The 18,867-nt window shown below is 37.1% G+C and overlaps 1 protein-coding gene across 6 annotated transcripts in view; it reads left to right on the top strand.

Moving 5' to 3' along the window:
* Window positions 1-18,867, top strand: part of UBN2 (ubinuclein 2) — an 88,815-nt gene that overhangs the window by 58,868 nt on the left and 11,080 nt on the right. For 5 of the 6 annotated variants that reach the window (XM_086395306.1, XM_086395303.1, XM_086395301.1 and 2 more), the window contains 4 exons: window positions 786-2,336; window positions 8,289-8,520; window positions 8,960-9,049; window positions 10,838-16,219. In XM_086395306.1, coding sequence (XP_086251432.1) covers window positions 786-2,336; window positions 8,289-8,520; window positions 8,960-9,049; window positions 10,838-10,887 — 1,923 coding nt within the window. In that variant the 3' untranslated portion in view covers window positions 10,888-16,219. Of the gene's footprint in view, window positions 1-785; window positions 2,337-8,288; window positions 8,521-8,959; window positions 9,050-10,837; window positions 16,220-18,867 lie in introns of those variants that run through there. The other variant, XM_086395304.1, reaches the window with a different exon arrangement.

The following is an 18,867-nucleotide window of genomic DNA, read 5'->3' as shown; positions in this document are numbered from 1 at the left end:
CAGTGGCATTCTTAAGAGAAATAAGAATTTACTATTCCTATTTATTGTTATCATAAAACCTTAGAAGGTAGATGGTAGAGACTCTTTTTCTCCATGCTTTCCCCACTATAGTTAAGGTAAGTGCTATGGTGGTATAAATTAATAGATAAGGCTTTGGTTTTATTTGGATTTGTCTCTTTTTTAAAAACTAATTGAAACTTTGAAATGATTTTTATGTAGTTTTCTTTCTTCTTAATTATAAAAATAAAATGTCAAGTACTTCATATTTTTCTTGAGAAAGACACTTTTTTAATGCTTTCGCTCTTTAAGTATTTTAAACTGCTCTAATTCTATCTCTTCCTTGAATTTTAAGAAGGTTAAATTATTAATTCTCTCTTAGGTATTTAGAGTTTTAATTTCTAATACTCTTGTTTTCTGAGCATAGTACCTTGCTCATAGTGAATATATATGAAATAAATTATGAATGACTTCTACCATAATGAATAGAAAACATAATTTAAGTGTGCTTGAATTGAATCATCTACCAGTTTGATGTACCGGTTTCTCTATGTACTGTCTGTAGGTAGCTGTAAGACAGGCATACAAAGAGGCCAAAATGCAAGGAAGCAGGGAGTGATGGTCTGTATCATCGCAAACTATACTACATAAGATGCGTAAAATCCTAAGATAAAGGCAAAGAGACCTGTAGAATTTTAATTATGAAAATTCTAATGCTTTAAAAACTAATACTGTGTAAATTTTGATTAATTGTTTTTATTTTTCCAATATAATGCTTCTTATGCTAGGAGTGTAGTCCAAAAAAGGACCAGAAAACTCCTGCATCCTCAGTGGCTTCAGTTGGTGGTCCTTCAACAAGCTCTAGCACATCGGCTGTGGCCTCTACCAGTTCTGGCTCCACGCCAGTGCAGGAGACCATCTGCCTCGATGACTCACTAGATGAAGAGCTTTCCTTTCATCCCCCTGCACTGGATCTTGTTTCTGAAGCCTTAGCTGTTATCAACAATGGGAACAAGGGCCCTCCAGCTGGCTCAAGGATAAGTATGCCAACTGCAAAACCTCGTCCAGGACTGAGAGAAGAAAAATTAGCAAGTATCATGAGTAAACTGCCACTGGCTACACCCAAAAAACTAGATTCTACTCAGACTGCACATTCGTCGAGTCTCATTGCTGGCCACACGGGGCCAGTACCAAAGAAACCCCAGGATTTAGCTCATACTGGCATCTCTTCAGGCCTTATTGCTGGTTCTTCAATTCAGAACCCAAAAGTTTCCTTAGAACCTTTGCCAGCCAGGCTGCTTCAGCAAGGACTACAGAGGTCAAGCCAGATTCATGCTTCTTCCTCTTCACAGACCCATGTCTCCTCCTCTTCCCAAGCCCAAGTTGCTGCCTCTTCTCATACTCTGGGAACATCAGAGGCCCAAGACGCTTCTCCGTTAACACAAGTAACAAAGGTGCACCAGCATTCAGCTGTCCAGCAGAACTATGTGTCTCCATTACAAGCGACTATTAGTAAATCACAGACCAACCCAGTGGTGAAGTTAAGTAATAATCCCCAGCTTTCCTGTTCATCCCCACTTACTAAGACTTCAGACAAGCCACTTATGTACCGCCTTCCCTTATCTACACCCCCACCTGGAAATGGTTCTCAAGGGTCCCACTCCCTGGTTTCTAGGACAGTACCTAGCACCACTACCTCCACTAACTATTTAGCCAAGGCGATGGTGTCACAAATCTCCACGCAGGGTTTCAAGTCCCCCTTCTCAATGGCTGCATCCCCAAAACTTGCCTCATCTCCAAAACCCGCCACGTCTCCTAAACCCTTGCCCTCACCTAAGCCTTCTGCCTCACCCAAGCCCTCTCAGTCAGCTAAGCCTTCAGTATCAACTAAACTTATTTCTAAATCCAACCCAACTCCCAAACCTACTGTATCCCCAAGTTCTTCCAGTCCAAATGCACTAGTGGCCCAGAGTAGCCACTCAAGCAGTAACAACCCAGTCCATAAACAGCCCAGTGGAATGAACATCAGCAGACAGTCTCCCACCTTGAATTTATTGCCCTTGAATCGCACTTCAGGCCTTCCGTCTACAAAAAATCTTCAGGCCCCTTCAAAGCTAACAAACTCACCATCCACTGGAACTGTTGGGAAGAATAGCTTGAGTGGAATTGCAATGAATGTACCTGCCAGCAGAGGTAGCAACCTTAACTCAAGCGGAGCTAATAGGACTAGTCTATCTGGGGGAACAGGAAGTGGAACACAGGGTGCTACTAAACCGTTGTCTACTCCACATAGACCATCCTCTGCCTCAGGGTCTTCAGTGGTAGCAGCCAGTGTGCAGGTATGTATGTTAGATGCACTTACGTGATGAAAACGTTAAGGTGGTGTAATTTCTCTCCATTTAATGATCTTATTATAATGTGTCAATTGTTTATAATTTATAACTTATGGATGTTGACATCACAGTGATGGATAATCTTGGGGACAAAACTTTTGTTGGGGTGTGTTTTTTTAATCACATGTTTGCTTTCAAAATTTTTGAAAAACACAATTTAAAACTGTATCTTATCAAAGTCCAGAACAAAATCATCACTTATGATTTTAACATACCTTCGCTTGTCTCTTCTCTTCCCTGTCCTTGTCCCTTTCTCCTGTCAACTTTCATAACTTTTAAAATCAAATTTATACATTCATATTATTTTTTTCCTTTAACTGCGTCTTTTTGAATAAAATTTTTATTTTTTATAAATTTTGCAGTTGTTCATGTATAATTATCTGTCAAATTAGTATCAGTAGTCTGTTTATACCATACTTTCCCCATTCATGAGTTTTTCATTTAAATTTCTCTCTCAGTTAACAGGAGTACCTAATTCAAGGAATCTTTTCAGAAAGGCTAATGTGAAAGTTGTTCTACTTCAGCACTTATATACCTGATGATTTCTGTCACACTTGAATAGATAGACTTCTTGGGTCACTAAGTGTCTCACTCCAGATTTTATAAATACTGCTCCACTGACCCTTACTATTTAAGGTTATAAAAAAGTTTGAGGCCATTCTGACATTTGTTCCCTTATAAGTAACATATTTTCTCTGCCTAAATGCTAATCACATTTTATCTTTTTCCTTGAAAATCAAGTGTTCCCAGATAATGGCTAGGTTTATCTAGATAGTTTTCAGTAATTTTGTACTTAGAAAATAGTAACATCTTTCAGTCTCTGACCCACCCATTTTTTCAGCTCAAGAATATTTTATTCTATTATGGGCCTGCTTATCATTTCTGATCCATTTGCCTAGGTTTTTGAGAGCTCTATTGCTCATATATTTCATCTCTCTGCCTTTCATGTCATCTTTTCTGTTATTATTTTCATCTATCCACCACGTATTTGTATTCTGAGGTTTTCTCAGATTTGTTCTTCACTTTACTCATTTGGTTTCTTTAACTTTTTCCCCTCTCCCTTGAAACATAATCCATGTTCACAGTTGGTAAAATTCAGAAAAAAATTAAAAAAGAAAGAAAAGTCATGTATCATCTCACCAGTGTTGATGTTTTCCAGATACTTTTTTTAGACTCTTCAAGAAAGTAGATTTTATATAATAGTATGTTTCATAAGCTTTTCTAAAAATAGCATTTTATGATGTTATTTCTTAGCTTCTCAATTATTCTTTGAAAATACGACTTATTTATGAAACTCTGTTGTCTAAGAAAGTGCTCTAACTTTGTACTGCATCTTATTTATGTGGAATAGGAACATCTAATGAAGTAAGTTTCCCCATGGTATCTGAGAGATTTCCTGCTGTTCAGTACAAGCTAAGTGTTGGTATTCAATGTACACCTAAAACCCAGATCATCACTCTGCCTCTACTATAGGCTTAGGAATGAATGAATTCTAAAATTCTAATATAGAACAAAATTCCATTAACTGACACTTCATTAATTGAATCTAGGATTTATAGATATTTTAGCCATATGATTTTGCTTTTATCAGAAATAAGAAAATAGCCAAAAAAACCCCTAGGGATCGTATGTTAAAATTTAAGTTATAACTAAGGTCTAGGAGTTCGTCTGCATTCTTATTTTATTATCTTTGTTAAAATATTGACTGCTTTTGAAATCAATCTTTAGTTTGATTTAATTTGATGAGAGGATTATAACCAAAATGACAGTTCCATGGCCCATATCCTCCTTCCTATTGTCAACTACTTTAACTGTTAGCTTTTTCTCTTGTGTTTTTTAAAAATAAGAATGAATGGAAGTCTCTTTTAGTGTTATCTTTCAGCTTCTCATTGTGATAAATAAGGCTTTTAACTGTCTTATACTTCTCCCATTCTCTTCAGAGACTAAAATGACAACTTTTGGTTAAATCTGTGACTTTGTAAAAGATTGTCTAGTTGAGCTATCTATTGTGAACTGTGGTTTCAGTCATAAATTTTTGGCTTGTTTCCTGGAGTTAAAATTTGCTTGTTTTTTTCTTTCACTTACTTTGTTTTCTTTAAAGTTAAATCTCCCTCTGTCTTTTATCATCTCCAGAATCTATCAGTTCTGTTCCCCACGCCCCCCCACCCCCACCCCGACCCTGGAAAACTTCCTACAGTTGATCATTTATCCCAAAAGAACAATTTGGTTTATTGTTTACCGGTTAGTTTCTTATCAAGGAAGCTACATGGCAAAATTTGTGTTTCTAAAATGTAACTCCTTCCTTCTGATTTCTTCCTCTCCAAAATGGCTTTATGATTTGGAGACCTTAATGTTCCTGCCTCATATCTGATCCTTTTTGTCTTTCTTATTGGTTTGACTGAAGAAAAGATCAGTAATTGAATAAGGTTATTCCTAACTTTTGTTCTCTTTTTTAACAGAACATCTTATTGATGTCTTATCAGCTACCCTGTGGCCCCTAGATCCTGTCTTTCTAAAGCTAGCCAACACGAAAAACAGATTTCCTATCTATGTCTGTAAAATATTCCACTTGCCTCTGAAAGATGTCTTTAGCTGTGTGCAGATGTGAAAATGACAGGTCCTGAGGTTAGCCAAAGTTAAAGTCTTTATAGGTTCAGATTGATCTCTACCTGCTTTGTATTTAATAACTTTGCACTGAAGGCTTTCTTGTTCTTTCTTGCCCTTCAGCTTATTGATTTTCTGTGAATCCAGTCTTTGCCACTCTATAATTTCCAAAATAATTCACTAAGCAAATATTTACTAAGTGTTTAATATGTGCCAGGCACTCTTCTAGGTGCTGGGAAAATTGGGGTGAGTCAAGATCAATATATGCCCCCTCTCATGGGGCATATATTCTAGGACGAAGATAAGCAAAACACAGTATTTAAAAATACTTTGTGCTATAAAAATAAAAACAGAATAATATGATAAAGTGCGATTGCTGCTAACATGGATAAGGGAGATGGAGAAAGCCTCTTGGAAGAGGCAACGTTTGAGCTGATAATTGAATGACTAGGACCAAGCCTTTTGGAGAGAAGAGCAAACAGCCCAGGCAAGAAAGGGAAGGTAGATGTGAAGACACTGAGATAGGAAAGAGCCTGACAGGGCTGGACAGTTGGGAAAGATGGGGGGTGACAGGTCAAAAAACAACTCCAGACCATGTGACTGGGGACCTTGGGGGCTACAATAAGGACTTGGGCTTTTACTTCGTGTTCAGTGGGAAGCCGTTGGAGGGGAGTGGTATGGTCTGATACACATTTCAAAAAACCACCCTGGGTGTTATAGAGAATGTGGGGGGCAGATGTACTCACCAAAATGAAACATGTCCTTAAAAAGAAGTCTAATGCCCACCACGAAGAGCAAGGTGTTCCTTTATATTTTCCCCTGGGAATGAAATGTGGAGGTCATGGAAAATATTTCTGATTATGGGGCATTATCCTGAACTGTTTGCCTGCTTCATGTTGATAGCTTCTCCTGTAATGTTTCTGAATAATACCAACAATGGGATACCCCGCTTTTAAAAGGTCTCCATCTTCTGTGAGAGAAAATTATAACTGCGATGTAACATTTAGATAATCTGGTGTTTGATTTTAGTTTTGTAAACAAAAGTGGATATGGAAGGTTTTTATAAGTATAAAATGTCAGACAGTTAGGACCTGGTGCCATTTTTTTCTTTTGCTAATACACATAACTTAATTTTGGAAGTTGCCCTAATTTACATTTTCTGTCAGCTTTAATGCTTCAGTGAACCTGCTCCAGAAAAGCATAAGAGTTCTCCTTATTAGCAGTATTTAATGTTCCTCACCAGGAGGGCTCTGCTTGGGGAACATGGTTTTAGAGTGTGTTCCCCATATTATCCTGAGACAGTAGTAGAATGTTGATGAAAAAAGAAGAGAAAACCCTTGTTAACTCTTGATACTGATCCTTTTTTTTTTGCTTCAAACCACTGTTGTTTCTAAGTCAGTAATTTGTTCCCAAATCACCCATTTTTAATATCATGGTTGGCACAGTAGAGGGGAACAACTGGCAAGTAAGAAAAACAGTTAAGTCCAAGTGTAAATTTGTAAAGATTTGCACTTAAATGTGGGAGAAAGTTGTGATTAAAAAAAAAAAAGGATATGTTGAATATGAGATCATCTTGTCTTTCATTTTGTGTTGCTTAAAAACTAAGGTTTCAAGCCTTGAGTGGTGGGAAAGAATTGAAACTACTGATCTTAGCAGTTAACATATATGGGAGGGAAATGATTGTAACAGATGATGAGTTCAATTCTGGGCATACCAATTTGGTGAGGTTAGATATCCAAGTGGAATTCTTCACTAAACCATTAGCTAAACAGGATTGCAACTGAGGTGAGAGGTCAGAACTATAGGTACAAATTTGACACATAAATAAAGGAGGTAAGGGAAGGCAATTGGAGAACTAGTGAAAAAACAATAGAAAGCTTTTTAAGAATGTTTTTCATTTTTTCATTCAGCAGTGGTGTGGACCATTGAGTGTATAAATATGTGAGATGATGTGGCATTTTTGCATGGGAAAATCACCTACATTTTCCCTATAGATTAACTGAGAAATAAAATGACCAGCCCTTTATTAATAATATTTACTGGTAGAAATCATCAGTATACAAAATAAAAGTAACAATTGCTAATGCTTGTTATTGATTAACAAATATTCAGAGAATTCAGTTTTCTTGACCAAACTTCGAACTGTGAAAATTTTTTACCACAGAAATTTGGAGTTGATAAAATAAGGCTATAAAAAAAAGCTCACAATTGCAGATGTAGTTGGTAATATCTGATACTGAGAAATTTTGGTTATAATCTTTATTAAGTACACAAAAAAAGTCGGAATGGAAAAAAATGTCTACTTGCTGTATAGGAAATTGTTCAAAGAACTAAATTAGCTTTATAAAGTATATTTCAGTAATTTCTCAATGAAAGCTTATCAGTGCTGGCATGTTTTGAAGTGTTTTTCTTCATAATGATGGCATCAAAGCCCAAGTTGGGGAGTGTCAAAACACTCTGTAATTTACCTTTTGCCTTAGGAGTCTGAGTTCAGAAATGTAGTGGAATTGAAAATCAGCTTTCAGGGGTTAAGAAGAGATGAGATAGTGTGGAAAATGAAGGTTGCCATTCAATAAGTTTGATAATAAAAGAAAGATACATAAGTCAGGTTGTTGCTAGGGGTTAGGGAAGAGTAATGGTTGGTTGTAAGACAGTTGGTTTTAAGATATGTCAGCAGTCTCTGTATATGCAAAAGCAGAGGAAATGCAGAGAAGGTGCAGTGCTTGGTTGACATCTGTGACAGAAAGTTCTGCAGGGGTGGTATTCATGGCATAGGTCAGGTGGTTAGCTTTTGAGGAAGAGGCAGATAAAGCTTTTGAAGAGGAAAACACGGATGGCCATTAACGATGAACGTACAGGGTACTGAGTTGAGGGATCTGAGAGAGTAATAGTCTAGAACAGAAGCTGCAGAGATTGTGCCCAGAAAGACAGTTAAATTACAGATCAGAGACCGAATTGAAATTATATGGAATTAATTCCCTGTGTCAGATGTAGAGATAAGAGCAAAAGTGGAAATCCAAGTTTAGAAATTAAGAGAGGAATGGGTGTTAATACAGACATTGCAATAACAGTTAAGGAAGCTTAACTGGTGCTGAAACGTAGAAGTATTTCCAAAGCCAGTATTGGTCACTCTTTGAAATGTAATTTACACTTCAGCCTTCATTTCTGTCTCCCAGAGTTTGTGTTAGAGTAGACGTAAGACACAGTCTCACATTCATGAGGATATTAAGTAAAATAAATCAATTCAGGTTAAAGACTTGATTTCTTATGTATTTTGACCCCTGGTTTCTGCAGTCCACAGCAGGAGCATCATTATTGGCTAATGCCTCACCTCTGACTCTCATGACATCACCTTTGTCTGTAACAAATCAAAATGTGACTCCTTTTGGGATGCTGGGTGGCCTTGTTCCAGTGACCATGCCCTTCCAGTTTCCCTTGGAGCTACTTGGCTTTGGAACGGACACAGCTGGAGTGACAACCACCTCGGGATCTACCTCAGCCGCTTTCCACCATAGCCTAACTCAGAGTAAGTGGGGCTCTTTTTCTTACATGGCTGCCTAGTCTTGAGAGAACAGGAAACCTTACAAATTTATACTAATTGAGAGCAGTCTAGTTGGAGTTAGTGGAGATTATAGAATTTCTTTTTAAAAGAAATCCAGTTTATTTCTTGTGTATATATAAAATAAGTGGAATTACTGGACTCTGAAATTTTTTTATAGTTTCTAAAGTGAACTGGCTATTCCACATTTCTATCTTAATGAAATTTATAGTAAGAGAAAGTCAGATTTCCTGGGTTATTTGCATGCACATTTATATTTATACACATAATGTATGTGCTCTAGTTTAAAAAAACCTTTGAAGTCGAGGCCTGTGCTTGCATTGGATAAATTATTTTTATTTTTGTATCTAAGAGTGCTCAGGTCTTAGTTTGAAGAAGATCACTGACAAGTGTGTTCTTCCCCCAGATTTACTAAAGGGTTTACAGCCAGGAGCTCAGCACGCAGCAGCGCTTTCCCACGCACCTCTGCCTACACATGTACAGCAAACATTTAATGGTAAGAGAGCCCCCCGTTTCTTCCTCTATCTAATATTTATACAGATTTACCAATATATTAAATCTTTCCTGAAAACAATGTGAGAGAATGACAAAGATTGGAAAAAGTAATTTTCATATGAGCAAATCCTCATCGGCAACAAACGCCTTTTCAGAGAAAGGAAACAGGTAAAGGAGATCTTTTGTTACATGTGCAGAGAGCCTTTTTGAAGGTGTTTGTTATATGGGAATGAGGACAAAGAATAGGATTCATAAGACAGTATACAAAAATCATGTCCAGTAGTTAATCACACTTGACCTTTATAGAAATTTTCCAAAGTGCCAGATAGTCTTGTGACACACATATTAGTTAATTTAATCCTTAAAATAAACCTGTGAATGAGATCACAGTTCCCATTTTACAGATCAGGAAATGGAATCAGAGGTAAGCAACTTGCCCAAGTTGATGGGATAATAAGTGTTTAATCTGAGATACAAATCCAGGAAGTCTGACTCCATGGCCTGTATCCTTAACTATCACTCTTCTCTGCGTCTTAGCCCTGATTAAACCAATGTGATTTCAGACTCTCTGTGTTATATACTTGCAGCCCATCTAGATTCTCTGAGATCTGGAGTTGGACAGTGGACACTGCACCCAACCCTGGCCTCCAGATTCTCGCTCTCATCAGCAGCTGACCCCAGTAAAATGCTGAAACTATTTTGAGGGCCATTTTCAGCATCTTTGAGCAGCTCAGCTGCTCTCTTAACTTTGAAAGCTGACTAGGGCCTCACTGTTCTTTTTGGCCACTGCATTTAAAATGGTTGTTGAGCAAGTTTACAGCTGACCACAAAGTGGAAATGGGAGCTTCAGAGCAATCATGAGGCAGTAGGTTGTACTAAATGCTCTAAGACACCCGAGTGTTGAGCTGCCCCAGACTAACTCCTTGAGAGAATGAACACAGGACCATAGTTGTGCCAGCGTGGGAACAAAGTGTGAGTCGCTCGGTCGTGTCCGACTCTTTGTGACCCCATGGACTATAGCCTGCCAGACTCCTCTGTTCATGGGATTCTCCAGGCAAGAATACTCAGGCCTGGTGGAGCTTAATTTTCCTTGATAAGGCAACAAATGATAAGAGATTTTCTACATTTTTTTTGGGCCCTCGAGGTCACCCAGTCCTACTCTTGTCCAGTTTAAGTAGAGTGATTAGCATTTTCCCAATATAAGTTACATAGCCATATGTAAAACTAGAAAAATCATTCTTCCCATAGCAGGCTTTCCTACCTTTTACAATGTTTGCCAGGTTAGGACTAAAAGATGCAGCTGGAGTTTTCACTCCCAGTGTGGTCCAATCATTTACATAAATAATTGAGAGTTATTAATTACTATGTCATGGCAAGAAATTTTCACCTGCATGAAAATGAAATCGACCTTGAAGTTGACCTTGTTTTCTAAGGGAATCAAAAAATGTGATAAGTTCCTTGAAGGAGGGGGACTGATTGTGTTTTTGCGTTTCTTTATAATCCTCGCAGCATTTGACACAGTTGACTATAAGGTAGATAACAAATACTTGTTGAAATAGTATTTGTAGGACACTGGAAACCAGTTAAACCATAGTCATTTTGAGATAAGAGAATCATTCTTCTTTATATGTCAACTTCTCTGTGTTGTAACATGTAAGGTACTAAAGGTTATCTTTCTAGCAATGTCGTCATCCACGTGAAAATTAGAAGTTAATTGTATGTTTTGCTTCATATGCTTTTATTTTTTATGACATGCCGACCCATACTGATTAAACACCTCTTTTCTCAGATGGAGGCCAAAGTAAAGGGGACACTAAATTACCACGGAAATCTCAGTGACTTCCCAGCAAGCGAAGGAGATGACACACTTGGCTGGCTGTTGGAACCTACCTGATGGGAAAGTACTCGTGTGGTCATAGGGCTGCTGTTCTGTCGATGTTTACATTCTCTCGTCCCAAGCACTGTGGTGAGGAGGAAAAAGAAAAGAAAACATTACTTGAGTAAAGCCAGGTGCAGGAGGAAGAAATACTTTTGTGCAAAGTTAAGTGTGACCTTTAGTCTCTTCTAAAGAAAGACAAAGTTACCATATTAACTGACTTGAAAGAGACTCAGTTGTCAAACCCACAGAAATACAAATTTGATTTTTCCCTGGGCAGGAAGAAGGAAATTGAGGATTTGGGTAAACTCCATCCATCCTGGGGGTTGGATCTGAACACTTGTAGACATAGTTGCATAATAAAAGGCAGTATACCCCAAATTAGGCGTTTGTCAGGAGTAATGGTCATGTCTGAGTGGACTATGCAGCTAATTTGCCACAAAAAATATTTAATGGCCCTATGTCTGATGCAGACAATAGCTGAGTATAAATCATGTACCCTCAAAAATCCTGAACAAACTTGAATCTTCTCCAGTGTGTAGCAACTCCTGTGTAAATCAGTGGACTAAAGATGTTTCAGGAAAGTTATTTTAGCACAGTGATATATATTACATTTTTTTAAGTCAAAAAATTGAGCCTGTTGCTCATAACAGATGAAACTTAGATGTCCCCTTTTTGTAAAAGGGTCAATTACATCTTCCATTCAGAAGCAGGTACTTAACTCTCTTCTTCAGGTGATTTGTGCATCTGGTGTTGACTGGTTAATTCTTATTTCCATTCTTGATGTTAAAATGTGACTTGTGTTCACATTTTCCTCTTGAGAAATGGGGATCTTTGTTGTAGGACTGCAGCTTTGGTCCACTTAGCCTTTGCAGGCCTGCCAGTATGAACTGTCAATTTCCCCCAACATCACTTTAGTTCACAACCTCTCCTTCTGTTCTTTTAGCTAGTGGTATTTCAGGTGATTATTAACTATTGATATAAACAGGTATAAGTGTGTATTGCAGTGCTTCTTCATTGGTCATTCAAATGGCATATATGTATTTGGGGGGAATTTTGAAGATGGTATTTTAAAGGGAGGAATTAAATTAGGATCATTGTGTACAGGGGATTATTTTTATAACAATCATAGTGTATTTTTACTCCCTATATCCATTGTAGTGAAACTGATTTGGAGCATTTGAGATTTTAAAGTTTTACTAATACTTAGAGTATTGATATATGAGTAAACCTGCAGATAATAAAACTCCGTTACTAGAGCTTCCTCATGCAAATTGCATGTTCAACAAAGGATGTTAAGGGAGAGATTTATAGTGTTTAGATACATTTTGTTGACTTTTTTCACCTCATCATTGTTCTAGTCTTTTTCTTCCTGTTTAGGCTTCCGAATGTTTTCAAACTGTTCACAAGAATGGTGTAAGCTTGGTCCATTAATAATGCCAGACACCTAAAAAAACTGCACCAGATTGGTAGTAGCAAGATTTCTTACATATGTTTTCATTACAAGTCCCCCAGTACCATTAATATTTATCCAGATAAGGGTATTAATCGGGCCCTTTTTTACTTTCATAAGCAAAAGTTGCAAATAGGCTTTAGGACTGAATAAATTAACACAATGCTTTAGATCTGTAAGCCCATATTTTGACTTCAGAGTCATATTGGCTTACTTTACAGTGGAAAAAAAAGTTAATAACTGAAAACTTTAGTTCCAAGAACTTGTTACAATAAGGGGAAAGGGTTATTTCAAAGGAATCATTGATATAATTACTTGCCTCTAAGAATTTAGTTAATCAGTAAAGCAAATAAGAATGTCCTGTCAACCCTAGTAGATACTTTGGAAGGATACTGGGATGTTGCAGATAGGTTTGACTTGAATGGAGAATGTTTGATTAAAGTTTGTTCGGTTTTTTTAACTAGGGAAGCTTATCCAGTTCTTGAGTTCTTCCAATGTAGCATACCTCTTGCTTTTATCTAATTTAGAGAGGGAAAAAAGTCTGCTAATCTTTAGGAATTTTCCTTTGAGAAGCCACCTTCATTTTACTTCCCTGAACAAGGAGAGAACACAATGCAGATTCATCTCTCTTCTGGTGGAGAGTGGTGCGTGTATTCATCTGTGTGTGTATTTTTGTACACATATATTTATCGATAGATGAGTTCAGTGGTAGTTTAAGTTGAGGAATGACAACTTTGTTAAACCCATCAACTCAGTCACACCATATGAAGACCCCCCATGATTCTGTCTTCATTCGAGAAGAGTGGGATTATCAGTTCCTCCCCCATATCGAAACACCTGAGGGCTCTGGGCTCTGAGGCCTCCTCTGTGGAGATTTTATTCTGTTCTCTTCAATCCTGATTCTGTGAGAACTGCTGCCTCACCCCCATCACATTTTCATTACCTTCATCCATTTCAATCAGACTGCCCGTTTATGTTGTACAAATCAAATAAACATCCTTATATTTCTTAAAAAGTATGATCAGAGAGTTACTGCATGTAAATACCTGTTTCTTTCCTAGATCATAACATTGAAAATGGTGTCCATACTGTACGGTCACCTATTTTTACAGCTTTTCTTACTAAAAACATACATACAAATCAGTTATTTTTTAGCACAGAGGCTTGCAACTCATATTCTATTTTTGCACTTGAAAATCAAATTATGTTATTTTTTAAAGTGGGGAGTAATTGGAAAGGCTATAGAGCAATGTGTCTTTTCTGAAGAGCATTAGCAGCATCCCAGTGTAAAAGTAATCAGCACAGTTACATCCCATGCCATGGGATTCTTGATTCAGGAAAAGGAAGCTATTTTCAACGGTCTTGTATTTTAAATTGCCTTCGCTGACGTATAAGCTGTTACTGTACATACAAGTTAATCCTCAGTATTCACAAGCAATAATGAATGATCAGCAGAGCTGTCTCCAGAGATAGCAGTGCTGAGCCTCGGCTGGAGACTGAGAGCAAAGTGTCAAGCTCATTCAGAGCCTCCACAATCGATGTAAGCAATAATTTCATTACCAGTTGGTTATAAGTCTTTCTCATCTGCTTCTGAGATCAGAGGGTAAAAGAAATCATGATTTTAAAACCAACTGAAGAGATTAAGTATTGGGGGAAGAAGTGAAGTTCATCTGAGGTCCCCAAATCTTGATTTTGAGGGACTCAGAGCATTGTGTCAGCACATTCCTTCATGCCTGCCACCCCTTTGATGGATGTTGTTAGCCCAAATTTCTTTCTTTCTTTTTTTTTTTAACATCATAGAAGCTGAATAGGGTTTATCATATCACCCAGCTAGACGGAAGAACCGGGCACACACCTGTTTGAATGCTGTGGGTTTGACACCTGTATGAAAACAACTTCTACGAAAAGATATTTAACCCAGGATTTCCCCCCGACCCCCAAAGCAGATTTAAATTGTTTACTACCCAGGTTTGGAAAGGGCAGACACCTCTAATCTTTCTCCTATCGTTGCCCTCTACCACACCCCCTTTCCACCTCTACTTGGTTCAAGACATTTTCTGAAATGGAATTCTACTGTTATTCAAACTACCATTGATTACGCGAATACTGTGTCCCTTGGGATCATCTCTTAGCACTCCAATTAATCTATCAGATTTGCTGCTACATTTGTAAAATGAACTTTGCCTGTAATGTTCAACTTCAATTTACATTTCTTTATTTCTGGGAGGCTTTGTCATATAATTTGACCCATGTGTAGAACTAGGATACTTTAAGGGTGTACCATAAAAGCACACTGGTCCTTGTATTCTTTTCATCATTGAGGTTTTGGATTTTTGTTTGCTCTTTTTGTTGGTCGATGTTCATTTTGTCCTGTTTTAAATTAGAAGAGTGAGAGAAATCTGCAGTCGGGCCAAACTTGAGACCTTGCCCCCGTGCTGCAGCGCTGCAGTTTCTGCTGACTTTACGTTCTCAGAAGGGCACTTTTACTTGCTGTTGTGTATGTATGGTTGTTTTTGTTTGTTTGTTGTTTTGGTTTTTGCTTTTAGGGGGCTTTTGTTTTTCTAATAATGATGCAGAAGACAAATGCAGTAGTAGGTAAATGATTAGAAACATGTTAGACAGTTTTATTTTATAAAATTTAAGAGGAAAGGTTTAACTCTGTAAATCATTTCTTAGCTCTGGTAAAATGGCTTATACTACTCCTCTAAAGCATATTCAATTCAGGCCTTTGTCTTTGTTAAGTGCCTTTTTTGCTTTCTTTTTTCCCCTCTTTGGAAACTATTCTCAGATACCCTAAAGTGAAGGCTAATAACGTCAGGGGATTCAGGAGGAAGAATCTCAGAGTTGCCAAGATCATGTCATGCTGTAATATTCTTCTTTTTCTTTATATGTATATGGATATATGTGTAAGATACACACATACATGCATACATATATATGTGTGTATATTTGTATACATATGTAATATATATATATATATATATATATATAACTGGTAGCTGCTGTACCATTGCATCCTTTCCAAGCACTCCCCTTTTAATGTTTGCAAAATTTTTGCCTTGTTTATTCCATTGCCTTTAGTTGATTTGAATGGGTAGATTGGGAAATTGTCTTCTCACAAGATACTGTGTTCGCCCTTTGAATATCTGTTTGTAGAAGTTAATAGGAACAACAACTACATATAAAACAAGTCAGTTACTATAACTAAAATAAATTTAGTGGGCTCATTGGCTGCTCCTGGATGTAATCCACTGGTCTGTGCCCTTCAGACTTGGCATGTGTAATACTAGAGAAAGCATTGGAATAACAAGAGTCTTTCCAGGTCAAGTTGATAAGGTACCTGATGTCAGGCAAGACTAAAGACACAGGAGAGCTAGAGTTAGAACCATGGTATTGTTTCTGAGTTTCGAAGCAAGTTAGCAACTTTGTCCATATTAAAAATGCACCATATACTCTTCTGGAAAATGGGTTTTGAAGAATTCATATAGCTGCGTATCTGTTAAAAGGGTAATAAACTTAGAAGCAGAAGGACTTCAGATATGGAGGGAAACACTCATATAACCCATGGCATTCTTGAGAGAGCTTCAGTTTTCTCATTTGCCAAATAATTACATTTGGCTTAATATGATTTAATGGTTATTTATGTTTCTCCCTTGAGCAAAATAACATAATATCAGTAATTAGTGTTCATCTGTTTCTTGTTGAAAACAGATGTGACATGTGAAGGGAGACTAAGTTGAACCAATCCTCAAAACCCAGTATAAATATATCTAATAAATGCCCCCTTTTAAATACATTTTAACTGAGGAGACTGGTGGCCAAAAAGGAGAAAGCAGAGGCTCCTGGCAGTGTTACTTGATAGCAAGACTGTTATCAGGTGGCCTCAGTTCAGTCATGTTACTCTTGAATTATTGTGTTTAGGGGGAATATTGTTTAACCTTTGTGCCTCAGATTACCCATTAGAAAATTGGGTATAATAATATTCACCTACCTCCCAGGGATATCAGAGACTTTTTCAAAAATATTTTGAGTTTTTCTAAAATGTCCTATATAATTTAAAAAAGTATTATCATCTTCCTGCAGAGGCTAAAAAAATGTTTCCCTATGATGGGTATAAAAAGCACCATATGATTTTTAGGTTTAAAAAAAAATCACTGGAATTCTAATTTAGATACATATGTGTTATTTAAACATATTATATTTGTGGTTGGATAAAATGCTTAGTTTCAGGTTAATAAGAGGGGAGGGGGTAAATAACACTAAGTTTCCTAATTATAAGTAGTTTTTTTGTTTTTTTTAAGCTGTTTATGGTATTATTACATGTGTGATTTTTGCCAAGATTGTGGAGCTGAAGCTAGCTAAAGTGTGAATGATTGGTTACTAGAGTTGATTAATGATCCCAAATGTTTTATCTGCCTCACTTTGCCATGTTCTCAGCCTAATTTCCTTATATTACTTGTTCAGTGATGAATATAGCTAAGGTTTTAACTTTCTAAGAATGAATGGGGGTCTCCTTGTAGAGATTGTGTACTATTCCTGTAACCATAGGTTTATCCAGCTTTGCACTGAAGGGGCAAGCACTACACAGTCTGCTAGGTGTACTTTAGCCAGTCTACCTTTGTCATTTATGCTTCTTTAACGTGAAAGAGTTGGAGCCATCAACTGCTCAGGTTGTAGAAAAATGGGAGAGAGGAGGCAGGTTTCTCTTCCTAGCTGGGGCAGCCATGGGAAGGGTCGGGGTACAAAGAAATATATTTTGCCCGGCTCCAGGGACGAGAGGAAGGTCATCTTATCCTACCCTCCCTCCATCGGGTATATGAAGCAGTAATACATAGAATTTTCCTTTTATCATTTAAAACAATAACAACAGGAAACATTGGATGCTGCTTCTCTGTTAGAGCTAGATGCTGAGCACCATTTGTGAGGACATGTGTGTAGATTTTGTAGCACATATTCAGGGTCAGGAAAGAGAATGTCAGGTGATTAGGAACAAATGATCCAGTGTTGAGTGAGTCGGGAGAAGGCCCCAGGCCCAAGAAGACAAAGCCTCTGAGTTAATTCCCAGAACTGGCTGAGGCCCTCTCTAGTGATAGGATGTTTTTCCTTAAAAGTCACTTTTTGGTTTTTTGTTGTGTTTTCCAGATAAAGCCTTAGTTAGTAGCCTCTAAATATCAACTATGCAGATAAATATACATGTTTTCCACATTCTTCCTCTTTTTTTCATTCTTTAAATAACAGATGTTAATTAAGACTTCTACCCAAAGAAATAAGGCATAAGGGTTTTGTTGAATGTGTGTTTGTTCCTCTCGGGAAAATTAATGGAAACATAAAAATAGAGATATTTTGTGTGTCCATCTGTCCTAAAATGTGAACTTTATATTCAAAAACTAAGTACAGATTCTGGTGCACACTGTAGTTAGAATCATGGAATGTCTTCGGGTTGTTAAGATAAAACCATCCCAGTGTTCAATTCTGAGAAAGTTTTAGATTCTCTGGCACAGTGTTCAGGTTTGTGGAGCTAATAAACAGATGGTCAGACTATCATTATAAAGTGGCATTAAATATTAATGTCAGATTCTCATTCTTTCTTCACTTTCTTTAGTTTTCATTCTTCTTTTCTCTAGTCTGAGCTCTCAACCATTTCATCAACCAGTGGCTACACTAGAATAAAAGTTGCTAAGAGTCTGGGGAGGAAAGGTTAAACTTTCACCTCCTTTTCTCATTCACATTGGTCATCTACGCTGGGTCCCCACTGAATTTGAAAGTAAAGACTACAGGCATGTTGTAGGAGACTGTTTACATCCCAGCACACTCAGACAGGGACTGGTAGGATTTTAATCAGGCTGCCTTTGAAAAACTTGATATTTTTCTCAGATATTCCCAAAGTACCATTTGCTTGAAAGTAGCTATTTGCGATCTTTATTTAATTTCCTCATACTGTAATATGTAATACTTATGCTTTTCAGACTTTCTTTCATATGTCCATTTTAGAGCAGGTTAGTACTTAAATTTTGGACACTTTTCCGAACTGTTACCCAAACAGGTCAAGAATACTTAATAAATAAATAAATAAATCTCAGTAGTATAATTAAGGGGGTCTATATGTCCAGGACTTAGAATCATCACTGGTGACCTGAATTTTTTTTTCTCTTCTCCTTTGTGTTAAATAGATTTCTCTACTATATAATATAGTAGTAGCTACATTGCATGGCCTCTTCTTGATACTTTTCAAGGTTATTCAAAAGAGAACTCTTATTTGTTTTTATTATTTGTTGGGCTTCTATTTCACATAATAGTCTGCCTTGCTTCTTTTCATTAATTCCTCTGGAATAAACCTACTTTACAAAGTTCTGCGTCAGAAAGGCCATATGAATCCTTAGTACCAATTTTAGGTTCCTCAGAAAACTCTTGATATATTATTTGTTACTGTTTTGCCAATAATAATATAATCCTATTTTATCTTGTCTAGTTTTAAAATATTTTATAACAA

The sequence above is a fragment of the Bos grunniens genome, chromosome 4 (assembly GCF_055505025.1).
Source record: "Bos grunniens cultivar Pamir isolate PY7600 chromosome 4, Bosgru_T2T1.0, whole genome shotgun sequence".
Lineage (NCBI taxonomy): Eukaryota > Metazoa > Chordata > Mammalia > Artiodactyla > Bovidae > Bos > Bos grunniens.
Note: the sequence above shows the minus strand (reverse complement) of the source record. Positions and strands in the feature narration are given on the sequence as shown.